At 38.0% G+C, this 27,985-nt stretch overlaps 1 protein-coding gene across 2 annotated transcripts in view; it reads right to left on the reverse strand.

The window, feature by feature from the left end:
* FAF1 (Fas associated factor 1) overlaps nt 1-27,985 on the reverse strand; it is a 173,425-nt gene that overhangs the window by 3,137 nt on the left and 142,303 nt on the right. For both annotated transcript variants that reach the window (XM_068406641.1, XM_068406642.1), the window contains exons 15-18: nt 27,644-27,732; nt 17,190-17,270; nt 16,708-16,785; nt 12,398-12,613 (exon numbers count right to left, since the gene is read on the reverse strand). In XM_068406641.1, the coding sequence (XP_068262742.1) occupies nt 12,398-12,613; nt 16,708-16,785; nt 17,190-17,270; nt 27,644-27,732 (464 nt within the window). The remainder of the gene's footprint in view (nt 1-12,397; nt 12,614-16,707; nt 16,786-17,189; nt 17,271-27,643; nt 27,733-27,985) is intronic.

A 27,985-nucleotide genomic window follows, 5' to 3' on the forward strand; every position in this document is an offset into this window, starting at 1 on the left:
GTTAAATGCCACACAATTTGGAAAATAATGATACAGGAACTATCTGCACCATTATTGCCAAAATTCCTCAGCATTGGGATCTCAGCACCAAACCCTGCAAGCTGCTCAACATCCTGACTATCCCATTACCAACTTTCACTTAAGGCACATAAGCAATTCTCAGTTGACAGTCAGCAAGAAACTCTTCTGTTGAGGATTCTATTTAGAAGTTAGATTGCTGCCTATAGGATAGATCTCTTCTACGAAAATAAAATTCAATTGTAAATATTAAATAATATAATTATTTATATAGACAAAACAATGATGACAAGGGCCCTAGCGTCCTTCAGACATTCAAGTTTACATGCCAACGCCTGCCATCCTTCAGAAACTACTGCAAAACTTCATATAGAAAGATGAACATTATTTCTGTTAATCTTACCATCTTCTGAAATATTTCACTTCCATTTTTAAACTTATTTTTCCTGGTAATTCTATTTTAGTTTATTTTGTTGTGTGAGCACACTAGTTATCAGAAGTTTGCTTGTGAATAATAGATGATTATTCTTGTGCTATAGGTATAAATGCAAATGCATACCAATAAACATTTTTTTCCAAAGTTAAATTTGTTTTATCTATGATCATATTGTGCCACTACTTTCTAAAATTAGTTTTTGAAAACATTAAGTGCCAAGCACAACAAATACTATGAATTAATAAGAAATGCTAAATGTATTTTTTTCTTAAAAGCACAACTTACTAATCCTGTTACCAATTAACAAAACCAGTATTGCTCCTCTTTCTCCCCCTCCAGCTAAATCAGGCAAACTTAAAATATATTTGTATTTCCATTGTTTTATTGGATAATTACAGAAAATTCATTATTTAAACAAATATTAAAAGCTTATCAGTTCCTAAGTCCATTTAAATCAATGTAATTTCACCTCTCTGACTGCAACAGAATTAAAAAAAAATAACAGAATAAAAAAACCCCCACACAGATGCATTATTTTGATTCCCAAAGCAGGAACATATTTTCTTAAACTTCATGTACCATAGTCAGCTATTGCTAAATGTCTGAAGAGAAAAATAATTTATAAAAACCAGACTCAATTTTAGATTCCTATTATCTACAGTCCAATTATGCATTCCTGCACAGATGCTGCTTAAATTATTGAAAGGTTATTATCTTAGAAAGCAAACCTGTTATGTAAAAAACAGCCAAAGTAGTGCATTTAAGTTTGTGATTACAGAAATATGCTAATTAAGTATCCTGTTGCATTTTTTAATGTTTTGTTATTCTGCTACAGTCCATTAATGCACACAGGCACAGAAAACGAGGTAAATAAGGGGTCTCTGCAATTCATAGCACATGAGATATTGTGCACCTGAGAGGCAATTTTCCTTCTTTTCAGTTAAAGCCAGTATCTAATTAGTCCTCTCTATTTTCAAATCTGGCAACCTTTTTTTTGCAAGAAAAGCTAGGAAAGACGGAACAAGTCTCTTCTATATTTGGAAAAAAAAATCTGAAAAGCAAGCCTAGGCAATGAACACAATCTTCCAGACTGTAACCATATGGAAACCTATTATTCACTTAAGTGTAATTCAAGATACATATCCTAGTCTAAACTCTAAGGTTTGCAAACTTCAAGTACCTTAAATATTAACAACACATGATGTCCCTTCCTCAATGTCTTCATACTTAGAAGGTTAGGTAAAAGCATTGTGGAGTACCTGCAGAAAAAGGACTGTGCAGCTTTTCACCATAATTTCAGTGTGCTGCTTAATTCACTGAGGGACAGCAGAGTTTGCAAATGTTTACACCATTACCCAATTAACTAACAATATGGCTCCTACATCTGTCAACAAACAAAGCTGTTGTTGCTTTGTTTTAGCTCCTTGGCATTTTCTGTTCATATGGGTCGCCATTGTACTTAATTATCACACCATAACCCTTCTGCAGCTTCTACTTTGTTATTTGTGGTTTGTAAATATGGTGTTTACTACAAAGAATAGAAGCCTTATTAATGAACATGCCTCCTACCAAAAGAAATGACTTCTCTTGTAAATATATGAAATACAAGACCTAAGATGCTTTGTAACTTACAGTATTTTAAAACAGAATTAGATACCAAAGAATGATCTATAATAGAGATCAAAGGACCCTGGAAGAGCTGTAGCCCACAAAGGTGTGTGTCCAATGTAGTGTTCTAATGAATTTTATTCACTTAAATATATGTGGATTATTTAATAATGCAAAGTATTAAAATACCTTCGTATTTAAATCTGTGTACCTTGTTTCGTTACGAGTAGGATAAATTCTGGAGTCCACTTCAGTGCTGACATTCCTTTGCTCTGGTGTCGTTGTATGGCGCTCTTCTCAAAACAGCCCGGCACATTATGTAAGTTATGTTGTTCAAAACCCCTACATCTTTATTATTTAAAGATTTTTTTTTTTATATTGTTGGCAATTACACAGGAAATCATTTCAGCATGTGTTTATGTACTGAATCTGATTTGATCCTGTTGAACTCAATGAGATTACATAGGTACCCATGTGGTGAAATCAATGCTTTCATGATCAAGGTTGCAAACTTCACCACATTAAGCATTCAGCATTTGTTAACAGCCTAAACAAATGCCAAAAGCATAGTGTTTCTCTATAATTGAAGTCCTACAACATCTGACTTTCTACCAGTCACATGTATGCATTCTAAGAGTCCACTCACACATCACATGGTGATACCAGCTAATAAGGTGAATGTATTTTTAAAATATATTTTGTGGTTTTGCTAAGGTAAGTACTTTATAATGAAATGTAAACAAAAACCCCTTAAAAAGAGGCTCTGAGCTGTTCCAAATTTACATAGTGAGGAGGGTGGCAGAGGAAGGACACAATGTTCAGATGCTAAGAGAGTATAACTCAAGTGACAGCAAAATTCCTAATATTCAGGCTCACAGAATTCTGTAGAATAAGATGCCTGCGCATTCAGGGCTGTCCCAAAGCCAAAGCAGATAGTGCCCTGAGAGTCTTCATCTTCAGGCAAATGACTTTCTGTGCAAACTTTAACACTCCCCTCTCTGGAGGGAAGACTTTCTAGCAATATGACCAGGGTGGTTAACGGGACCTTATTTCTATCAGTGTGAGATCTTGCCACTGAGCTATAAAATGTCTCACTTTCAATGAAATACATTTAAGTTGGTAAAACAGTACTTTTCTTCCAGCTACGGGGATACACTTCTACAGGACCTTATGCTTTGGTGCACTGGAGCCAAGACTTCATCTTTTAACGTGAAGAGCTTCGTTATATAACTGATGTCGGTTTGGTGCGCAGGAAATTCATTATTTTACCAGGTATTTGTTCAAATGAATTCTGTGGTAATTATTTCCACTAAGCACTGTCTAGTTGGTCTGAAGTATTTCTGCAGCACTTTGAAGCTTGAACGATTTAAGATGTGCAAAACCAAAGGGCAGTAATGTTAACTCCTGTAAATTCTCTTGTAAGAATGTAGTAGCTACTTATACTTCATTCTGAAGAAATTCCTTGGGTTTTTTAATGACCCAATAATGAAAATTAATACTAGTTTAAACAATATTTTAATACATTTTTGTAGCAAAGTCTTTTTCATTCTAGAACAAATTTTGTATTATTTCTATCTTCACCTTTGCTGACCTATCTGTTCTATTACACATTCACATCCTGAACAGCTGTACTTTTACCATTTCAAAGGTGTGGTTCCTTACCCTCCCTAACTCCGCAGGGAAAAGATAAATACAAAAAAATGGCTTAATGCCCAGGAAGGTCATTTAAAAGTAAAGAATCGAATACATAATTATTATGACACTTACACAAGCAGTAAATATCACACCCTTCACCTTTCTCTACACCCTAGGAGAAGGATCTGATTCCCGAGTAGCACAGCCTCTATACCACTTACACACGCATGAATACATTTAATGAATCTAACGGACAAAGAGTTCTTTTACTCTCTTTCCTAATCCTCCTAAAGTATAAATGCAATAGAAATTACTTAAAGGCACACCTGGTAAAGTACCAGATCTGTTTAAAAAAACCTATATGTTCAGAATGACACACAAACAAATACAGTGAATCCTTTCTACCTATTGAAATATCTGTGGGTCATACGGATAATATGCTCAACTTGAGCAACAAACAAAAGTAGGGTTACTTTCTAGAAATATATGCAATTAAATCTGGTTTAGCTGAATAAACTTGGAGATCATTTACATCTGAATTGAATAAAGCCATCACAAATAAGGAAAAATATATCATAGTAAGAGACTTCTAGTCTTGTTCTGAGTACAAAGCTTTAATCCAGATGTCATGCTCTTATTATCTAATTTCTCTGAAGAGTTTTTTCTCAAAACAGTATTTTAGATTAAGCATATTTTAAAAACATGTTTACTAAGCAAAGTAACAGATGTTGATAAAACAGAAAATAGTTATATCCTGTACTTTAAGCATGCCTTCCACTTTCTTAGAAAAGCCGTGCAGCTCTGAGATACCCGAGATGCCACCAATCTTTACATAGTGTAAATTTTCGTTGACTTAACATACTTTATATCAGAAAAGAATCTGCTGGATAGATTTTAATCAGTGAAGGCTTATAAACCTGACTTGCATTACTTGTCTTTTTAGACAGTAAATTAAAAAAATCTGAGGATTTCAGATTTTCAGGGAAGAAGAAGGTGCTGTAAAGGTCTCCTCAGATTTTCTGCTTTCCTCCCTCCCTTCCTTCCTTCTGGTTTGAAATCTTTGATCTATTTAGGAATTTTTTCTGGGGTTTCTTGGAAAAAGAGAAGGTGACAGAATACCCCAGAAAGAGTCTTTTCTCGACAAAGGACCTGCAGGCAGAAGAGCTCCATCACCCACTCCTTCACACTATTTACTTCCAGTTTTCTTGCTGAGAGGAGAAAAGGTTTAAATACCTACATTTACAGATGAGAGCATGCGTATGTTAAGCATCCTCTCTGCTCTGCCGAGGAGCAAAACAGTCCGTTACTTGTGGTCACTGCTGCCAGTGTGCTTACATTGAACTAACAATTACTCATGTATTTAATCATTTTAAAATGTGCTAGCTACAGAGAAGAAAGATCATGTCCCCAGAAATACTATAGCTTTCACTGTGGATACTGATGAAAGCTGAAAGGAAGCAAAGAGCCACATCTTCTGGAAGTTTGAAAAATATAAATAGATTCAGCACTCCAGATGAACTGCAAAAACTTTGCTTTGCATACATCCCAAAGGGGAATGGATATGAACACACTCACTCACAGGAGAATGACCCAGGATTGGATGCATGGGCATTTAATTATAACTGCATGGAAAAACAATCCAAAAGGATTTTTATCACAAGTTCAAAGGATTAAGATATTCAGATACCACAATGATATCTACAGTATAACATTGTGATTGGTAGATAGGTAAATAGAATAAAAAGCGCGCCTAAGAGTGCTTTGGTAATTTAATCTGATGTATTACTTATGCAATTACCAGAACAGCAGGAGATCATTAAATTTTCTGGTAACCAGACGCAGCATTCTTACTGTCATACTATTACAAAGGCTCTTTATTGGTATTTTAGCATTAAATTTTCTTCCTATGAGGGGGAAAAAACACAAAAAATTGACATTAAGCATAAATCCTGGGGAAAAAGTATAAAGTATCTTAGGCCCAGTTTATGCTGGATAATGCCATAAGCAACAGCAAAGCTCTGCGGCTTAACTAAGGCATCTTCCTGTGAACAATAACGCGCCTCCCCTGAAATAAATGTTTTGTAAAATAGGGCAGTGCTGAATAAAAGAACACTTCTGGTTTGAGGGATGTGCTTGGGTGGAATGTATTAATCACGTGGTTGGCACTAGTCATTGGGTTAACGATTGAGTATGACTCAACTGAGAGTTCACATACCGCATTGAGTATTCAGTGTTGTGGTGAATGCTTGCTTACTTTAGTGACTCTTAAGTAAAATAGCTCATCTGAAATGCACACCTATTTCCTGAAATTGGTTAAACATTCCCTGTATTCAAATAGAGTTGTTATAGAGATCAGAAACTATACTGACCTATAGACTGTAATTCTATTTCTTTTTAGAATAAGCTTACATCTATGACATGAGGAAGACATTCCTTCCATCTCCTTTCAGTGACTTGAAACATGAAGGGCTTTTATGTTTCTCTTTGGATATCATAGTTACTTATGCAAAGACACCAGGTCTGAAAAGACAGATTGAGTCTGTCTTTCTTGGAAGAAAACATTATGAAAAATCTTTCTGTAATACTTACAGAATTTTTGACTACCTATATGGAAATTATATTTCCACAAAACTAAACATCACATTTCAAGAAGCAAAATCTACTCAATATTCTCTGAAGTTCTGCCATTGACTTCAGTAAGGCAAGAATATCACCTGCTCCCTCTGTAGGTGCTGACCGAAAGACTGTGCTGGGTCTTGCACTTGATTCACAACAACCCTATGCAACGCTACAGGCTTGGGGAGGAGTGGCTGGAAAGCTGCCTGGTGGGAAAAGGACCGGGGGGTGTTGATCGATGGCCGGCTGAACATGAGCCAGCAGTGTGCCCAGGTGGCCAAGAAGGCCAACGGCATCCTGCCTTGTATGAGAAATAGTGTGGTCAGCAGGACTAGGGAAGTGATCATCCTCCTGTACTCGGCACTGGTGAGGCCACACCTTGAGTACTGTTGTCCAGTTCTGGGCCCCACACTACGAGAAAGACATTGAGGTGCTGGAGCGAGTCCAAAGAAGGGCAACGAAGCTGGTGAAGGGTTTAGAGCACAAGTCCTACGAGGAGCGGCTGAGGGAACTGGGGTTGTTTGGTCTGGAGAAAAGGAGGCTGAGGGGAGACCTTATTGCTCTCTACAACTACCTGAAAGGAGGTTGTAGCGAGGTGGGTGTTGGTCTTTTCTCCCAAGTAACAAGCGATAGGACAAAAGGAAATGGTCTCAAGTTGTGCCAGGGGAGGTTTAGATTCAATATCAGGAAAAATTTCCTCACCCAAAGGGTTGTCAAATATTGGAACACACTGCCCAGGGAAGTGGTGGAGTCACCATCCCCAGAGGTATTATAAAGACGTATGAACGTGGTTTAGTGGTGGACTTGGTCGTGCTAGGTTAATGGTTGGACTTGATGATCTTAAAGGTCCTTTACAACCAAAATGATTCTATGGTTCTATTCTTTGAGAACAACAAACCTATTAAAAGCAATAAAACCTCTGGGCTGCAAATGCTTTGGCGTTCTGGCTGCAGTGATACATGGTCCATTCCTCTTGTGCTCAAGGTTCATCAGTCTAATTGTTCTACTGTTACAAGTCATCAGGAAGAATGATCAGAAATCTTGTTTCTAAAAGAGGCATGGGAATATGCTAGTCTGGTATGGCCAATTTGCTTAGGCAACTTCTCAGTGTCTTAACTAAACTAAACATAACTGCTTGAATAAATAAAATAACAATGTATCCTGAAAACAGAGGAAAGACAAGGGCAGGTACTATTGACTTAAGGACAGTTGTAAATGACAAGAGGAGGGACATCTACCTTTGTAGGTGGCTGTGGCCTTGTGTAAACTAGATCAGAGTTGATAAACACATGCTACCATCAAATCTACATTGACCTGAAAAAAATTAAATTCTGTGAATTAAAACAGATAAGTACTCTTTTATGTAGTAGGAAATATAAGTATCAGTAACTGAAATGACTGGAAAAATTATATGGATCACATGTTAAATTTTCCCTGAACTTACAAAAACATTCTCAATTTTTTTGAACATATCAGAAAAATATTTCAGTCATCTGAAATCCTCCTTTGCCGTAAGACAGATATCCAAGCTACTTTCCTGATTTATGTGAAGTTACTAAAAGTGCTGTTGGGTATAACCATGACACTGCATGAATCCTTTCTCACAATAACATGTTTCTTCCGTCTTTCTATCAAGATGATGATTAGGGGAAAGAATGTTAAAAGCCAGAGATGGTCCTGGACATATAACTCTTTCATGAACTATTTAAAGAGTTTAAACACCACCTAATGAATTTAAAAGTAGGTTATTTGAAGGAAGTAGTTTGCACTGGGTGAAATGCAGAATAATCCTTACAAAGAATGGCTTCTAGAACTGATATACAAAATTGCCAAACTACCTGGCATAGCAATATAGGGATCATGCTCTAACATTACCTTTCCGAGAACATCAGAGGATAGTTACCTGCTCAGACGACCACGTATGCTGAGTGCTGCAGCAAAACTTACTATCCTGTGGTGTTATTTTTACCACTGTGAGAGTCAAAGAGGATTACTCCTGCCAGAGCTCAGGAATGAATGATCGCATTTGGGTTTGGAGGAATATCTTACTCTATAATCCCATATAATATTAAGAATTGTCTGGCCCTAAATTTACTGAAATGCTGATCATACCTAATTTAAATTGACATGCAATTTGAGTTAAATTTATTTTCTGCCCTTTCAAGGGAGACAGATTTTTTGTTTCTGTTTATTTAAACTGCTGTTGAAATTGGTTAATTAAAAGGATTTAAAAAATCTTAATACTCTAAACAGAGCAAACTGGTTCTGAATTATTAAGCAACATTTTAGATGCATTTAAATAACCTTAAGTGACTTAACTGCCACCTGATCCTAAGCTGTGGCTCAGAAAAATAAAATGTGAAATACTGTAGAAGTCTTGGCTTACCAGGGCTTCCAGATACAGTAAATAAAGAGCTTAAGTCTCTAATACCGTGTCTGCAAAAGGCATACTCTCAAATACATAACTAATGCTCCACCTTAAGGAGTAATGAGCAGAAGAAATTGTAGATTGCAATTTTGATTTTTCATGAGAAATTAATAAATTCAGCCTTTCAAAAACAGTCTTTCACAAGAGAGAGCGTGCCAGGACCTCCCTTTCTCACAGATACCATTAACCCTAGCATGGTGGCTGCAACCCAGTTTGGGTAAAGCTGTTCTGCACATTCCTCCTATATTTTCAGCTAGACTTGGAACACCTCCAGCTTCTTGCCTGAAGTGTGGTGAAAAGCCCAGCCCATACGATGTTAAAGAGTTTTAGGAAGACTTGTGCAGATCTCCACCACAGAAGGAAGTGAGGAACTGATCATCTGAGAAGTCTCCAGGGTACTGGGAGAAAGTGGATCTTACAGCTGGCAGACTGAGAGGACTACTGAAATTTCTGTTTGGGAAGGCTTTTAGGAGAAAGGGACTTAGAAAAAATACTGAATGAGAAGGTTGATGGAGCATGCTAATATGCTTAGGGTAAGCTCTTTTTGTTATAGTTAAATGCATGTTGAAGGTTAGAGCAATTCTTGGAAGAAAAGGAACTATACTTCTAAAATCAACATTTAAATAGCACACACCTTTGCTTCCATAAAGCCCTTGCAGGTGTATTTAAGAATAATGCAAAGAACTTACAATACAGCTTTGCACTCTGGAAGATGTGCTTGCCAAATGTTTTCAAAGTTAGAGGTACAAGTTACCTGCCGACCCAGGTTCACCCGTGTGATACACCCTTGTCGGTACGGTACGTAGTGCTGCCTTGGTTAAGGTACCGAGAGAGGAGGTGGTTAATATAGAATTTTAGTGCTAGTAGAAAGAACAACACAGTTGGTGACAAAGACCCAATAACAAGTCACTGCATGTGCTTAACTGCTTTGGAATGTCACTGCTGCTTTAAAATCTACAAGTAGTGTCTGGAAAAGGTTAATCTGTATATTTACTCATGTGTAGAAGTTTGTATTTACAGTAGGGTTATGATACCAACTTAAGTTAGCTAAGGATATCTGTGTAAGCAACTGGAACATAGAACTAAGAACTAATGAATTTTTATTTACCAGTGAAGTAAAAATACTTCAACAACACTGTATCAGGACTGATGGTTTTGAAAAGGAGATAAAAATGCTCTAACAAGTTTATTACAAGAAAATGCTGATTTGGTTGAAGATAATCCCCTCGTTTTGGTAAGACAGAAACACTGAATGGGGGTGTGTATGTTATTGTAATATAGGTTAGGATAGAAGGAAAAAATACTAACTTGAGAAGAGATGTTTTCATCTTATTGCAGCAGAAACTCCAGCAAAATAATTCTGATACTTTCAAACAGATTTTTTCAAAAATGTTATGTATAGTTTAAATACAAACAGACATTTTAAATGCTATTGTTTTCTGAAGCGTAAGCATCCCAAGTGCTCTGTTCTTGTTGCACAGATTTCAATGGATGCGTGTGATACATATCATACAGCAGAAGGGTCTTGACAACTTACAGTGTATTTTTAAGAGACTATATACCACAAAGCCTAAGGGAATGAATATATACTTTTACTGTACTTCGAAGGCATTCATCAACTACTCTTTTTTTCTTTTCATCTGTCTATGGATTTGCACACTTCCAGCTTTCCAAACCTGGGGAACATGGCAGATGTCATTTATAGTTCTCAAGGGTTAGCAAACCCCTGGGGATTATTTTTTGTCTGTTGTAGCTCTGGTGGTCACAATGGCAACCGGATTCATACATGGCCACAGTCAATCATCATGAATCATTTATGTGACTCCTCATACACAGCATTATTAGGTTGGAATCACAGAAAAAAGATGACAGGGTCTTTGCTTCCCACGCGACAGACCAACGGCTCCGTATCCTGCCATTAAATTCTCCTTTCTTTGCCTCGGCATTTTCTCCCTGGCAGTTTTACAAAGGTACTGATAATACCAGCCTGTTCTAATTTAGTGGCCTTTTTTCTTTTCTACTCCTTTTTTAATTTGTTCTTATGTGAGTTGTCTGATCAATTTTTGACTTTGTCACAGAGGACTAAAATGAATAATGATGATGTTGTGATTAAGTACAGAAACAGTCTGAAGTGCAAAACAAATGTAAAAAGTTAGAGTAATATACTTGTAGGTTTTTTATGTTAAATATGTACTAAGACATAAATGTGTTACAGGTAGGGAGTATGACTTGCAGAATATTTAAAATAACACAAAAACATTGTTTAGACTGTTTTTCTTCTGTCAATTAAACTGAATGATCAGTAATCCTAGAAACAGAGATGACTTCTAGTCTTTGGTTCCACTGGAAATGATATTACATGCTTAGGGACTAAAGTTAATTAGCGATTAATGAGATTTCTTAAATGCTGCTTTTCAGTCTGACTGATTAGGATTCTCAATATAAGACAAGGTGGAAGAAAAGCTGTAAGCACTACAATCCTGTTCACCGAGTTCTGCCAAAAATTGGTCAGAAATCACATCCACTCTCGAGGCTGCATGTTTGCTAAGGACATTATTTTCTTCCCCTTTGGAGTCCTTACAAATAAGACGATAAAGCAAGAGGTATCTGTTACAAAACAGTAAACATGCTCGTCAGAGACTTATTCCTAGTGAACTTCCTCGAGGGGCAGTGATGGGAAACAAAATGGAAAAGTAACCCAAGTTACTGAGCTCCTTTGACGAAAAATGGCTTAACCAGGCACCTGGAGATGCCCGCAGCAAACAAAACCCCGTCTGATCCAGAGCTGCCCCTGCTCGTTTGCCATACTGAGGCAGTATGGCCAAAATGCTGCTGAACTTCACCCCTCCCTGCTTGGCTCTATACTGTCATCTCTGTGGTGCCCGTTACCTTCGCCTTTTATGCAGGGCCCCAGGTAATTGCTGCACAATTGGACCCACTGACTTTTACCTTTGCTGTAATAATGGCTAAATAAGAAATGAAAGTGAATTTGTAATATTTTCTAAGAAACTTAGTAACCAGCACATAAATATCTATTGATAAATCAACAGAATTTAATTGGCTTTTGTAAGCAGTAAGCAATATTGATTTTGAGAATCGGTCACAGCAGTTACATCATTAGAATTTGAAGGTAGGAGATATAAATGATTATTTACTGGTATTATGTAACAGGTGGATGAATAATTTATTAGAATGTCCTGATTAGCTCATAACCATTTACTATCTGACACTGAGCCTTCCTTGCTTATAACATAAAATTGCATCAAAACTGCAAAACCAGAAAGATCAGAAGTAGCAGCCCGTAACAGACCTAAACAGCGTACTAATATCGACGCGGCTTCCTTCAAAACAGGACGTGAGCGATGCTGGCTCACCATATTCGGGCAGCTATCATTGAATATCGTCCACAACTTGTTTGTTTCAGAAATGGAGGATTTTTTACAATGCCACTGGAAACAGATTTCGCAACGCAATTCTGTAAGTAACATATGATAGCACTGGTAGGTTAGCACCTAGCTTGCTTACAGCCACAGAGCTTGGCAGTGCTCTAACATATTCAGGCATATCTTTTACCTCCGATGCTATAACATACTGGTCATCTAACATACAAGAGTAAGAAGTAGTGGTATTTATTCCCGAAAGGCACATTTACTCACATCTCTCCTTGGAAAGGTGCCCAGCAGCTTGTACTCCTCCCAGGGATATCCCTTAGAAGCTACAAAATCAAAGACAACCTGCAGCTTGCTGCTGGCCAGGAAACGTCGCTCAAAGAATTCTCCGCTGGGTGTCCGAATACGCAGTTTACTGACGGACTCTGTGCTCTCCTCTTTTGGTTCGGGAGGCAAAGATTGCTCAAGAGAGAGCCTGATAGCCTGAGGAAGGGAAAATAACCATTTAGGTTGCAATGCTAGCAACAGACGGAGAGAAAGCTTTTCTTTTTATTTCTTCTAGAACTTCAAGATGTGCCCCAGTGCTCCAGAGCCATAGCTGTGCTTTATATCTCAATGACAAAATAATTTTTATTCATTCCTTAATAACAGCCCACCAGACAACTAATTAAAATAAATCCTTCGTTATAACACATATTATTAGGTCTACAGTTAATGCATGATGGGGATAAGTAATTTAATCATTTGGCAGAAAGCCTTGGAAAAAAATTGAATGAGAGAATAATTGTCAAGTGGCCAATTGCTTCTTTAAAGGGTACAAATTAAACGGCAGTAAAAGTGTTTCTTTAAATGCACTTATCAAATTGCCTTCCTCTTGTACAGAATAACTGACCCATTTGCAGCAAAGACAAGACCCTGAGTGGCAGTTCAGAGTAAAAAGAAATATATGCGGGAGATTTACTATAAATAAACTAAAACACTGTTAAAAGACATAATTAAAAATATCATGAAGGTACATTCAATACATAGAGTATATATAAAAGTAGGAATGGTCAAAGAGGAAAACTGGGAGGACAGAAATAGAAGCTTTAAGATTTAAAGCAAGCAATTATTAATATTATCTGCAGAAAGATGGTTCCAAGCACAGGTACGCACATTTTCTGCAACAACTTGCATGAAACGAGCCCCAAAATTGCAATGACATTACACGTGTGAAAATGTGTATGCCTGCCTTCCTGCTAACACTGCGTATGCTGCTGCTGTCAAGATTTTAAGGGCAGGAGCCAAGTCCGTGTTCTCTGTCCTCTGCCTCTGGGAGCTACTACAACACTAATACTTTGATCAGAAATTTTTTTTTTAATTGATATCTAGTATTAGACTGCTGAAGGAGGTGGGCTTGATGTTCGAGGGTACCGAGCGCTGTCGGTACTCAGGGACAGGCATTGGTATCTGTTAAAAATTAGATCATACTTCGAAAGCAGCCTTGTCACAGCATCACCTCACTTAAGGCAGCAGTTAGCGAGAATGTCAATGAATGGAAAAAGCAGCATGATCACACTGCCTCCCCCAAAATACTCCTGAAAGACCATTTTCCAAACTGAAGAGGGAGTCAGGCATGGATTTACCCAGGTTTTCAAGGAACGTTAAAGATACACAGTTGCAGTTTGTGCCTTTGAAAACCTCCCCAAGGTCATTTAGTAGCAGAAAGTGGTGGAGGATGATTACATTAAAGAGTAAGGACTGGGCAGAAGCAAGATTACGATGGCTTTTGAAGAGTTTAGTTCTTACACACAAACCTCTGAGCAAATTATATCTCAGTATAAATATTTATACATAGAACTTGAGTTCATTTTTGTTCATCTACTATGAGATTATATTTTAAATAGATTCTATTTTAATTTTCTCTCTCTCCGTTCTCAACCACCTGCTTACTATCTTTCTGTTTTGACATTTCCCCACACTGTATAACAACAGATGCTACATTATTTACTGAACCCAATCAATTATATGATAGAAAAATAAACAACTGTAGCTCATTAGAGCTCTTTTCTTTGTGCAAAGAGTGCGTCGCTCCCCAAAGTAACTAGTCTCCAAGGCTTTGACATAAAATGGCAATTTACAATGGATATTCTGTACCAGCAAACCCAATCAGAAAACAATAACGTGATGGATCACATTAATAACTCTTGGACCTGAGCAGGCAATTTCAGTCTGTTGATAAAAAGATGTTCAGTATGTGAATAGCTCAATAGTCAGATTTTAAATATACAAACTGAACATAAAGCCTCTTCTGTAAGTAAACACTGTTGCAGAACAATTCAGTATAAGTAATCTGTATACTTGAAAATGGGGAGTGTTAGTAAACACTATTGTTAAAATCCCTTTTGTTCTACTAAGCAAACAGATCCTATTATTTTCATTACTGCACTCTACATTAGAACAGGGAAGCCCAGGTATATTTGGACAACATGGACCAGTCTTGCAGCCTTTGTGTAGAGGAAAACGATTTCCAAAAGGACAAGGTATCAGAAAAGGTTCAGGAGCAGATATAATAAAGCAGAATTAATTATTGTTTCTATGCATACAAAAGTACTTAAAAAAATAAAAACATACTTGAATTTGAGTGTGAGCTGATTGCTCAACGGTCTGTTACTGCTACAGTACTGATTTATGTTCGATTGCTATTAACCTCACAGAATTGCCACCTTACAGTTATTCTTGACACAATTCTCACAGTCCAGTTATGTGCCTTGCTCCTTCAGTTGTGTTTTTGCTTCCATTATTGACTTATGTTAACAACAGGAGCTAAATAAGTCATCAAATACTGCAGGATAAGAAAGAAGTGGACTGCATCTTTCCCAAACCATTGAATACTACTGCTTGGACTGAATTTAGTGTTTACAATGCGCTTCTGTTTAAAAGGTTCTTAAATGCTTAAATGGTTCAGTGTTTTTAATGCAATTACCTTGGTCAAAATATATATATGCAAATGCATTGCTTACACATTTTGTTTATTGGATTTATCTCTGGGAATAATAAATGTGTTCATAGCCAACTTTTTTGCAGTTATATAATGCAATTTTTTCATACATCAGCAAAGTACACAAGACTGAAATGTCACGTGTAGGGGGGGAATAAGCAAGACTGTGACTTATCAGGATTCCATGAGTTCCAAGGACTGTAACTAAGTGGAGAATTAAATGAGAATATAATTCCAAATTTCAAATCTCCATAATTCATTAGAGTCAAAGCAAAGAAGGTATATTAAGTCAACCAAAAATATTGGAACTCTGATACTTTATATAAATGAATAAATATTTTTAATATTTGTGTTTTATTTCTATTTCATAGAATACTGGAAACATACTCGGGAAATACATATTCAATAGGGATGCTAATATCGCTTTGTATTCATTAGCAACTTGCTCACACAATCTTATATGCCTAGAAGTCAAAGGACAATCCCCAATCAACTGTGATTTCAGTCAAGACATTTATATGTGAATATCACTTTTATTTTGAAAATTCTTTCCACGGGTTTCAAAGTCCTTTTTAACTACCAGCTGTGTTTCACAGCAGTTCTGTAAGGACTTATATTTCAAGAACTTCACAGATGGAAATATTTTAATGACTAGTCTATTCTACTCATCCTTTGAAATGTGTTGGGACTTCAGGGGAAGAAACATGGCTGTACCTCAGCCTTTTTACCATATTTTGTATCTGCCAGGAGGTAAAAAAGAGGAAGTCACTAATATAAGTAAATTCGGGTACACAGTGCTTTATGTAAACACCTACACAGACACACAGCTAGGACAGGAGCTAGCCTAGATCCTAGAAGAGGCTGCAGGAGCCATCTCTGACAGGCACTGGGACCCTCAGAATCTACAAAACTAAGATAATCTACAAAATAACAAAGTTCGAGGAACAGTACTCTTCACAGCACACGGTTTCTGTTTTCTTATATAGGCCTAGAGATGTAAGGTGTTTGTTTAAACACAATTTTCATTCTAAGGAAGATTCTGTAGAAGGCTGTTCAGAAATTTTGAAATGTACCATAAATCCAATTTTCTAGATTTTGGAAATTTTTTTCTTCTTTTTTTTTTTTTTTTTTTAAAAAAAAGTGTTTTGTCTCCCAGATTAAATTTGGCAATTTGTTTGAACAGAATTGCAGCTAGGCTTTGTGCTACTGCCTGGAAGAAATGAAAGGGCTCCATGGTATTATATTTTTAAAAGGAGCGTCTGCAGAAACAAGGTTCGAGGTTCCCAAAGATTCCACCATTTATGGAGCTCATTTCATGGATCTCCTGTTAGCAGCCCTCATATCTGGCTGTTATTCAGACCCAGATGACGCAATTGTGACCCAGATGATAGAACAGAAAAGCTATTAAACAGTGGATGAAAATTATTTATCTGCACTTTGTTTTTTATATATATGGTAAGAAATTAATTTAAAAAAAATTGATGTTCACAGAAAAAGTATACTTTGAATTAAAGTTGCAATGTGTGTTGAATGAAAGTTGCAATGTCCACAACCTTCGTGAATCCAAAAAGTTGTCAGAAAAGGTAAAACATCCCACCTCACGTTCTTCCTCCTGTTCTTTCCGTATCTGTTCCAAGCGAAACTGCTCTGCCATTTCTCTCTCATGTGCTTCCCTCTAATAAACACAAAGAGTAATCACACATGTATCACCTTGCTTTCCACAGCTGTGTTTAATGATGTGCATTAAATATATAAAAGCAAAGAAACTTCTCAACTTTTCTGTAGAAATTAATATAAGAAATAGGATATTTATTAAGTGATTTTCCTATCACTGCTTTCCCAACTTCTATTATTAAGTGGGGCCACGACTGCTTTAGCAAAAAGATGTAGTCAAGCCTACTCCTAGTGACTGTATCTAGTGCCATTTCATAACCACTGAGGGCAATTACGGCTCTAACAGCAACCATCTCATCGTAAAAGCAGAACTGAAGCTGTCAGTCTGCTGCACCAGAGAGATTTCACCAGCTGTGGAGGGATTCCCGTCCTGACATTCATACGATCACTTTACCCTGCACGTACCTTCGCTCTGTCCGCCTCCAGCGATATGCGGTACGCTTCATCCTGCTCTCTTTTCACATTTTCTCTGGCTTCACGTTCATCCTAAAGAAAAAAAAAAAAAGGAAAGAAAAGAAAAAAAAATATCAGCAAACAGTGAACCAATACGATATATATCTTTATGTTCACCAGCACTTCTTAACCCCAGTGACTTCAAAATAGTTGACTGCCTTACTCATCCAACTACCACTAGGAGAAATGATTTCAGAAATGCCTCAAGGGCGACCTCGGCTTTAAAAATTATGACTTACCCAAAGCTATGTTTCAACTCCCTGTAATGGACTGGCGTGTCCAAGGCCCAGCCTGAGGGCTGGATCTGGCAGCAAGGCTCCTTGCCCAGCTGTCTTCATCGGGGCTGTAGCCGGTGCAGCCTCCTCCTGCGCCAGCCATGCAGGGAGGGGGTCGCAGGAGGGGTACGTGTGGGCTGGTGCTGGGGAGGATCTCGCAGGGATCTCACTCCTGCAGCCAACAATTTGGACAGTCTTGTAATAGGGAAGGACAGACTGAGATTTAAAGGATGAGGCTGGGTTTTAATTTGCTCTCCGCTCAGCCTGACAGCAGTTAATGGCTTGTCCTGCGAGAGATGGCCTGCTCCCAGGTCCTTCCTTGGTAAAAACACCCTCAGTAGGATCCACCCAAGGTCATGACTATTAAACATCATCCAGAGGCCTCAGTTCACATTGTGCTGAATATCATACAAAGATGGGAAAGTAGCAAGTCCTGCTCTGAAGTGTCTCAAACACACAGAAGCAGGCAGCCAAGAAACACGAGGTTAGCATGCCAACCTTCAAACCAGCAAACCTAGCAAAGTACCTTATTAACGATCACAGCATAAAAAACCCCAAGGGTTTACTAAAAATACAGGAATGACAAAGCGAGGCATCATCCATACGGTGGAGGATCAAGAAGTGGATATCCCCAAAAGCTGGAATAACTGCACTGGGGTGATGTCTGATAAAGCAAAGTGTACAATCAATAGCTTTGTACTCTGCCTCTGGAGCCAGAGGCAGTGGCTGCTCCCCTGCGCTTGCTCCTTTTACACCTTATAATCCTCTCAGAGCCCTGCAGAGGCTGCACTGGTCCCCATAAAAATCAATAAGATTTAGCTGTGAGACTGCTGGTGGGCTCAGCACGGTCACCTGTAGTTACCAGTAACACAGCACTTGCACTGGGGTAATCTGTCCCCTGTATTTCATAGAAATTAAAGTCTGCTACCTACTGCTTTTTGAAGAATTATGTTAATTTTTTCAATCATCTGCAAGGTTTATTCCACAGAAAGGCATCATTTTGCAAACTGATCAATTTTCTCCCCAAAACTTCACTACTTGGCAAAAACTCAATTCTAAATGGGAGCAGCATGGGTTAGCTGTTACTATCATGTCATGCAAACATGCCAGGATGTTCCTCAAACAAAACTCTAATGTGGTTAAAAAGCTCTAAAGCAGCATGTGACCACAAGAGGAAAGGACAAATTGCAGGAAAAGGTATACAACCTCCAGGTGGAAAGTAACAAGATCTTTTTAGAGGAAACTCTTCTTCCTTATAGAAACAGGACCCAAGAATATTCTACAATCAGTGTGTCCTAAATTTCATTCACAGAAGATAGAGAAACCATCGCTTTGTTCAGCAAAGCTAAGACATGAGTAGAAGTAACTCTTGCAAAACGCAGAAAGGACAATAACCACCAAATAACCCATTCACCTCCTGGCTTCTCTGGACCCTGACAAGCTTTATGTGCTATGTTCATGGAATACCTTCAAAAATTAACTCAAACCTGATAGCAGAAACTACCCTACATTAATATTTCATTTCTGAGAAGAGGAGGTGTTGAAATAATTAAACATCTCCCATCTTTATGTATCCAAAAATGAGGAAAGCGTCTTGAATACACAGAGGTTTTTCCCAACTCTTCTCACAGATGGAATGTAAGAGTAAAGGAAAAGGGTTTGTACTATTTATACTGAGACTTTCCATAAGCACTCCATAAATTTATCGTAGAATGGTGAGAAACAAAACTATCTTCCCAAACCAACTTACTAAAGGAAGACAGATTTCAGGCAATCTGCAAGAGGACGAGCATTAAAAAAAAAATATTAAGAATTCTTTTGCAGAGAGTCTATTTAGCTTTCATGCTTTGCAACTTCATATATCATACACTAACTTCACACACTAACTGAATTTCAAAAGTCACACAAGTCCAATAATGTTTGAGAGAAAACAGGAAGATCACATGCAACTATTGCAACTACAGGCTCTTTCCTTCATCAAAGATTGCTAGCAGTTACCATATAGTTAAGTTTACAAAAAAAAAACAACCCTCAAAAAGTAAGCATCTAAAAATTCATAAAAATTGTTAAAAACTCACTCCAAAAATATACACTAATCAGAGTTATAAGAAATTGAGTACTGGCTTTTATTTTACATTTTACAAACTGTCTAGAAAACTCCATGAAGTTATTAGATTTTACTTTTGATGAGCACAGGATTCATTTACTACAAAGAGCTTTATCCAAGAGAGCTTTTACCAATTTTTGAAATTGGTTTAATTTATATAATCTGGATGATATCTGCAAAAAACCACTGATGCTATAGATTCTACAACAAGAATCTAAACGTGAATATTCCAGACATTTAAAAAAAAAAATTGCTTTCCTCCCTATTCATCACAGTTATCATCGTCCTAAAAGTGGATTACGAAAAAGATGTCAGGAATGTGAAGAATTACTACGCACGACTGCCTGGTCCTCATAGAAATATGTGAGCCACATCTAAGAGTAAATGACCATGTCACCGAGCTTTATACCACATTGAAACAATACTGCTCTTACTGAAACAGACCTTAAAATCAGATCTGGAATGCAGATTTCTTTAGGTAAGAAGCAGATGTAATCTTGTGAAATGTCTCCTTGTACCCACTTCTGTGTTTTGTTAATACTGCTCACACTCTACAGGAACCACCTCCTCTACGGAGACTATGGCAAAATTATAATATTCTCTGGTTCAGAGCTACACCTTAGACAAATGTTAAACATTAGACACTGCAGTTCTCCTTTTTGTAATGCAGTTTGTTATTTTAGTCATCTCTTCCTCCAGAGAAACCATACAAAGTATGAGGATGACTCAAGTTTACCAAAAGCAACAAAAGAAAATTCCTAATGGTGACAGAAAAAGCAGAAGAAAATGGATTGCAGAGAATCTTTCATTGCACTAAGAAAGAACACATGAAGAAAAAAAGAACATTCATCGCACTAATAATTAAAAAAATAAGTAGTACATATTAACAAAATCTGAGGTAGCTGACAGCTTTCCTGTTAAACTCTGCATAAATTGCAGCATCACCTGAACATCAGTAAATGCATCTCCACAATACTTTTGCAATGAAGGTAAAATTGCCATCTTCCTTTTTCAAGAAACCAAGGTGTGAGCAGACAACGGCTTATCCCAGGTCGCTTTCAAAGCCATCATCAGAAATGGAGGTTACCCTCAGCATTTCTGAATTCCACAGCAGCAACCAAAGGCTGGTGTGAATATAAACCATCCGCAACCCAGGGGTTTTGGGCATGAGATGAGGAGACAACTCTCCTTTGCTCCTTAAAGGGAAAAAGTCACAGATCTCTGCTTTCCCATTTTGACAATGCAACAATAGGGGGGACATTTATTCAATGGAAAGTTGCTACTTTAAAAAAATTGCATTTATCCACAGAATATATTCTTCAGCTATGAATTTTCTTTGCTATCATGCATATTACAAAGTTATAATAAAAACAGTAACCACTTACATTCATGAGATAGTTACAATGGAGCAGATAAAACCTTCTCTTGAGTAATATCCAGAGCTACAAGATTAAGAAAAACTTACAGATAAGGTTAAGAAATTTAGGATAACTCTCTCCAATAATTATTCCCTAAACCATTTCTTGACGTTACCCCTGAAGCACCTAATAGCACGTGTTTTCAGATGCAGGATGATGGAAATGAGGGATTCCTCACTGCATTTAAGACAGCAATGCCCCCTTTTCCTGCAAATTACACAGGAAAAAAAATACACAATCCATTTGGCTTTTTGGATGGGTTATTTTGCTGGAAAAGTCAGCATTGGCCCTTCTGGGCTTTTTTTTAAATTTATTGTTGTTGTTTCTGAAGGCAGGATTTAATTATTTAACCCCAGGAATCAGCTTTGCACCTGATTTGTCTCAGGGAGATGTGTTATACTTTATTCCCTATGACCCTTTGGGATCAGTTTTACTGTGAAGTAAAACCAGACAAGACGGAACTTGAGAAGATACCCATGAGCCGAAGACATTTCTCAGAGCATCAGTGAGTAAATGGCTGTTACAAGAAAGACAAAAAAAAAAGTGTATTTACAAATGTTGAATGCTTATCTGAAAGACAGTTCATTTCACTGAACCACTCCTAAAATGAAAAACTGCAAGTGCTTAAGGCTATTCATGGGAGCGTTAAAGAGAAACACCCCTTTGTCCAAACAAACCAGTGCAAGAAAGACATTAATTTGACTCACTAAGGTGACAGACTTGTACATTGTATAACTTAAACATACATGATGGGGAATATATAGAAGAAAAGTGTACACAGAATGTGTTGGGCATATGAGAACGATGAAGACAAAGCAAATGAACATTTCTGCGGTGACAGAACCTCTGGTGAGGAGGCAGGACGGGGCAGGGCGAGGGGGCAGAACAACGGAGAACCACCGGAGGATCCTGCCTGTCTCTGTCGAAGGCTGAAAGCCCAGTTCCAGATAGTGGTTTTTGGGAATTACCTGAAGTGACAAGAAAGAAAACAAACCCCAAACCTTCAAGAAGCAGTCCTGCAGCGACATGGGAAACGAGCCAGCCAGTCTACAACATCTACCCAGCTGGGCTGTAGAGCAGGGAAAGCTGCTGCTTCCTAAGAGAAACTAAGCGAATATTCAGTGGCTGGAGCCATCGACACATATAGCCGAAAAGCCACCTGAACTAAAGATATTTTCTTTTTATCTTTTCTTTCCTCTGCCGTTACCTTGCCTTTTGTCAAACTTCAAAATAGGCCGTAAAGTCTCAAAGGTGGCACTCGTATCTGCTGGTGTGGCAGTGCAGTGAAGTGCACAGTGGGAAACCCATTGTTTGGGGTGCTATCATATTACAAATACAAAGTTGGAGAATTTAATCAAATAAATTTTGATTACTGTAGTTTAATTAGTTATAACTAGTAATAATTAGTAAATGTGCTAATTGGATTTTTTGAGGGGTTAAATCACAATCTTCGTTAGATGGCTGTCATCACCATAATGCTTTTGCGCTTTGGAATTTAATGAATTTCATGTATTTATTCTCATAACCTCCTGTTGTGGAAATACTATATACCATGATACACATGACAGTGTTAGATGGAACACAGATTATCAAAGGTACTCAGATGCTTAATTTCTACTAATTTTAATGTGAGCTTCAGTGCCTGAACAGAAATTGCAGACGTTTCCTGCACAGCTCATGGAAGCACCTAGGCCATCCTCTAACTGGAGAACACAACTGCAGGAAAGGAGTGGAGAAAAGCAACCCGTCTGAATGAGGAAAAGATGAACAGACCACAGATTAGGAGAAAACACACTAGGACTGATCCTCTTTAGCTTCCTTTGTGGTTCTGAGATCTCTCTTTGGAAGAAGGAAGAGAAAAGATGGTGGAAGCTAAAACTGTTAAATTATTCTATCAAAAAAAAGAAGGAAATCCCTTACATTTGACAGCAGCGAGGCAGAAGAGGAGAAAGACATGGTGATACCAGGCTTCTTACTGCAAAGTTATGAAAATAACACTTGGCCAATAAAGCCCCACCTAACACAAGAGAGTGCTGGGATGGACGCACAAGCGTACTTTTACAAAGAGCTGTGGCAGGGAAAAGAAGGTGAATTTATGTTGCTGTTTTGGAGCTTTTGTTTCCTTTTACGTATTTTTTTAAATCCACATCCAGATATTGGTCAGGAAGGACCTACATTTTTCTCACGCTGTAGCAGTATCTAGGAATAAGAGATGTCACCTAAGATCAGAGAGCAAAGACGGTGACTCTGCAGGTCTACATTTTTCCACAGCTTATCTTCAGAGTCTGTTTACAACAGTTTTTCCAGTTTCAAAATTCTTCAGTATCTCTCTTTTACACTGAAGAAAACAGTCTGTCAGCAGACATAAAGTGAATTGAAGGTTTTAATTGTTATTTGTAAAAATAAGAAGGTTTTTGAAGCAACTGTGGGTATTACAATTCCACCTTGAAGTCTAATCCGAGAGCAGGAGTGCTAGTGTTGTGTAACGACAAAAATAAACACGATGAGAGACCTACTGTTACTTAAATGTGGACAAGTTGGACCAGCTGTGTAACAGTCAATGCTTCTACAGTAATAAATGTTGACAGCAAAAATAAAAAGAATGCATTACTGAGACATCATCAAATGAGCCCTGTCATTACATGGAAACTCCACCCTGTATAAGCTTGTCAAAAAGTGTTACTGTAATCCTTTGAGAAGCCTCCTCCTCAGGCAATGGAGAAAAAATGCTCAGGATCGGCCCAGAACAGGTGTGTTGGGCTGTAATGCCAGGATTTAATCACGTATCTCTTCACATTAATCTCACAAAGGAACTAACTCGGATCTATTTGGGCCCATCACGTCATGCTGAGATGATTATTTAACTATCCAGTTCAAGTAAGCAAGCTAACAGCGTGTTTAAAAATGGACATTCCAGGGCGCACAATATTTTACAATTATTATTTGTTTTCCTAAGTCCAGCACCAGGCACTGACACTTAAGAGGAACTGATACTACGCGCTCTTTTCAAAGCCAGTCCCCGAAAAATCTCAGTTCGCACCTTGATCAACAGTGGCAGAGGCCGGTTGTCCCTGCTCTGATACCCTCTTTCGCTTACAGGAGAAACTCCTTAGTGGCATTTATTTCCCCTTTGCAAAAATCCCCAACCCCACTGCCTGAACAGCAGTTGAGGTATCAACATCCGTAGTGTGGGCCAGAGGAGAAAACATGGTTAGAAAAGGAAAATATGTCCATAGAGGTATGAAATCATTAGTGTAGCCTCGGAGTAATTCTGCATACACAGCGTGAGGCTGGACTTCAGACCCTAGACCTGACTGCACTGACAAGGGTGGGACTGTCCCCCGGCCAACTAGCCTTGCTGCTGTTGATGCCACTGAACCCACCATTTCATTATCCATTGGCCACTTCTTACCAGAAGTGCCACAAGAGCACAACGTCAGTACACTGCTGATCATATTTTATTATTTGTGGCTTGTTACTATGGCAATTTAAGTAGCAAACTTATAAAAACAGACCACATGACAGCTAGACCACATATCTACAATGGCACGTCAACAGTGTGGTCCGAAAGAGACATGAGGTTTCCAAAACGTCATCTGGTCAACACAGCTGACAGGCAGCAATCAACAGGCCCAGGGGTTCATGATGGACTGAGGAGCCTTGGAGGGGCAGGGAGAAGAATAGGACAGCAGATTGATCTCCCTTTAAGAAAGCTTGGGAGAGAAAACGGGTGCCTAAATTACACACCACTGTACCTCAAGACAGGTACGTTGGATTACTATGAGTACACATATGCATCTCAGTGTTTCTAAGGTATTTCTTTGGAGAAAGAAAATGTAGAAAAAAGCTTTTATGTAAGAAAAAGTTTAATCAAACACAATATACAAATCTAAAAATTAAATCCAATTGCTGGTTAAGTGACAGTACTTCAGCACTTGACACTACAGAAATATGCCCCAAAATTTGCCTGATTAAAATTTTATGAGGCTACACCAGTGAATTTTACTAATACATGGATACAAAAGCCCAGGATTTAGCTAACCATACTATTACCACCAGCTAATGAAGTGACTCACTTGGGTCAGGTGAGATGAGCCAGCAAGGTTGTTCTGAGCATCCTGCCTACAGGATCAGTCGATGATCAGTGACAGGGAACTGACCGTGAGGCGATGCCTGAGCAGCTCCGGCCAGCGTCACAGCGGACACCTGCACCATGAGCTGGCAGTGGCAAGAGCCATCCTGCCCCGCAATAACCATCAGAGGGCACTGCGAAACATGCTGCGCTGAACACCATCAGGTAACAGCTGCGGTGGAAGCTTTCATGTGCATGCAAGTTAAAAATCCAAAGCGGAGAAGGTTCATCTGCGTAAACTGGCTCATTAATGACTTCATGCTGTTATTTGCAAGTGTTTCCAGTTCTGTTTCTCTCTCACACACACTTCTGTTTACAGCAAAGCTATATCGATGACTTCTCTTTTTAAAACACAAAGGAATTTTCTGCTTATCTTCTTGTGGTTTTACAATGACTTATTGTTGCTATTAAGAAAACAGTAACAGAAACCGGACTCTGTATCCTGTTTGGTGTTGTAATATTTGGGAAAAAATTGCACCAACTGCAATAAGATCTTAAAAAAGAAAAGGTGTTGATGTTTGAACACTTGAAGTTGTCAAGTACAAGACTTACAAGAAAGCTACATGTTATGTAGCAAACCACAAAAAGACAATATTTATTTTTCAGGCTAAAGTCCTCTATTGAGTACAGCCTGCTTGTCAAATACTCCCTCTCTGGAATAGTAATTTCATAAAGCGATGTTATTTTTTGTTTTTAAACTTCCTGCTTCAAAGGCAAGTGTCCGAAGATCACCTTTTCTGTGTGCTTGTAACAAGTGCAGCCAAGGTATAAGTAAATACCCTATTCGTGTATAGAACCCACAGCATCTGGAAACCTGCCCCCAAAGTTTATGAAATTTGCCATTAGTTTTCTGAATGTCAAAGCATGTCAGAAAAAACTCCCATTGGGGTAGAAATGTCACTGGTGCTCAGTGACAGAAAACCAAAAGGAAATGTGAGAAAAGACTACAGAAGACTTGGAGAAAGGTAGGTTTTAGAGGAATGTATAAAAATTAATTTTCCATTCTCCCTACATAGGTAGAGCACTTGAGTAAGAAGTCAGGAGACATCCGTATCACCACCATGGGGACACAGGTTACTGGACTGTCACTGTTCTTGGCCATCCAGCAAAGGACCGACAGCAGCTCAGGATACAGAAGCCAGTTCCCGGTTCTGTGATCATAGCCTCAAGGCTATCGAGTCTTCTCTTTCTTTAAGCTTTGTCTCCTTTGCACCCAGACATTTCTCAGTTGCAAACCCACTTGGTTTTATCCTCTTAGGACAGGTCTCACCTGTCCCCACCTTCTTCTCTCCTAAATACTGATGTCCCCTGCTCTGGACAGCTGTTCTGGTCTCCTGTTCCTTCCTCTGTTCCAATCCTATCACTCCTACTTCTAGTTCCTTCTCCTGCCCCTTATTTGCTCTTATCTCTCTGCCTTTATATGCTTTTCTTTTTTTCTGTTTTCTTCTTTTCTATCAGCTTTTATAGTTTTCATTTCTGAACCTTTCTTGGAACTCATCTGTGATGCAAATTTTACCTTCTTATTAAAGCATTAAAAAAACCCCATACACGACACATTCCTGTTAAAATGCAATAAAAAAAATCAGTTATATTGTGCCTTGGATTTTTGTTGTAATCCTCATATTAAAATTTGTGTTCAGTATTAACAAAATTAAAGTCAATTTCTTTACCAATGAATTACAGGTACCATAAAATAAAGAAGAAAAAATGAACTACAGATATTGTGCAGATACCGTGCCTTCGTATTATTATAACCATATCAGTAAATCTCATACTAATGAGATACCAGATTTAAATGTGAAGAATGTGTTCAGTGAATTATTGTCAATCAATGTCTATACAACAGGATAAGAATAATCTTGAATGGCAACACACCTATTATTACAAATTCCTAAGTACTTCATTACTTCAAAATGTCACTCTCTATTTATAGAGTAACAGATAAACATCTTTCAACTGTGTATCTCCCTGTGTCTACTTCTGTGTAATTGAAACACTGTGTTTGAAAAGTCTTGTCATCACTTACCCATTCTGTGTTGTTCTGAATTCAGTGCTGGTGTAGTGCTGGTTAAGGTTGCTTTTCAATCCCCTCTTAAACTTACACATTTAAGATATATCAATCTATTTTTGTTCTCTACCTATGACTTGGAGCTGGTCATTGGGGAAAAATCTGTTTGTCGTTTCCTTGTATGAGCATATTAAGCTCTATAATACCACTGTAAATGTAAACAGTTACTCATGACTAATATTCAGAAAAAGGAAATAAACTGAAAATGACAAGACTAATAAGAAGGTTTTTTGAGAGACCCAAAAAAATACACAAAGGAGACTTAACATATTTTATTTCTGATGATGAGAGAGACACTAACACACATCATACCCAGCTTCACTGGATAAAGAAACACCTGGTTAATTTTGCATCCCCAGTGATTTGTGGAAGCCAGCAGATATCTACAGTAACTTTCAACACTCACCTCATCCTTTATGTCTTCCTGCTGCTGGGCACTGAAGATCTCCATTGCAGCCATCAGCCTCATCATTAGCTCATCCACTGTTGTGTTACCTAGCAACAAAGGAAGAGAGCTGAACTTCGTATCGTTAAAGTTATTAAACAAAAAAGAAGTCATTTTCGAATTAATCCATAAGAAATAGCCAGACTGAAAAAAAAAAAAAAAAAAAGAGTAGAAAATGCAAGTATCTCAACAGAATGCTTTTAGTTTGCCGCCTTATTGAAAATTCAAAGTTGTCTTTACGAACAAATGTTGATCATAGGCTACAATTTTAGGTGGTTCAAATCTGAACAATTGCTTTTGTGC

Source organism: Nyctibius grandis, chromosome 8 (assembly GCF_013368605.1).
Source record: "Nyctibius grandis isolate bNycGra1 chromosome 8, bNycGra1.pri, whole genome shotgun sequence".
Lineage (NCBI taxonomy): Eukaryota > Metazoa > Chordata > Aves > Nyctibiiformes > Nyctibiidae > Nyctibius > Nyctibius grandis.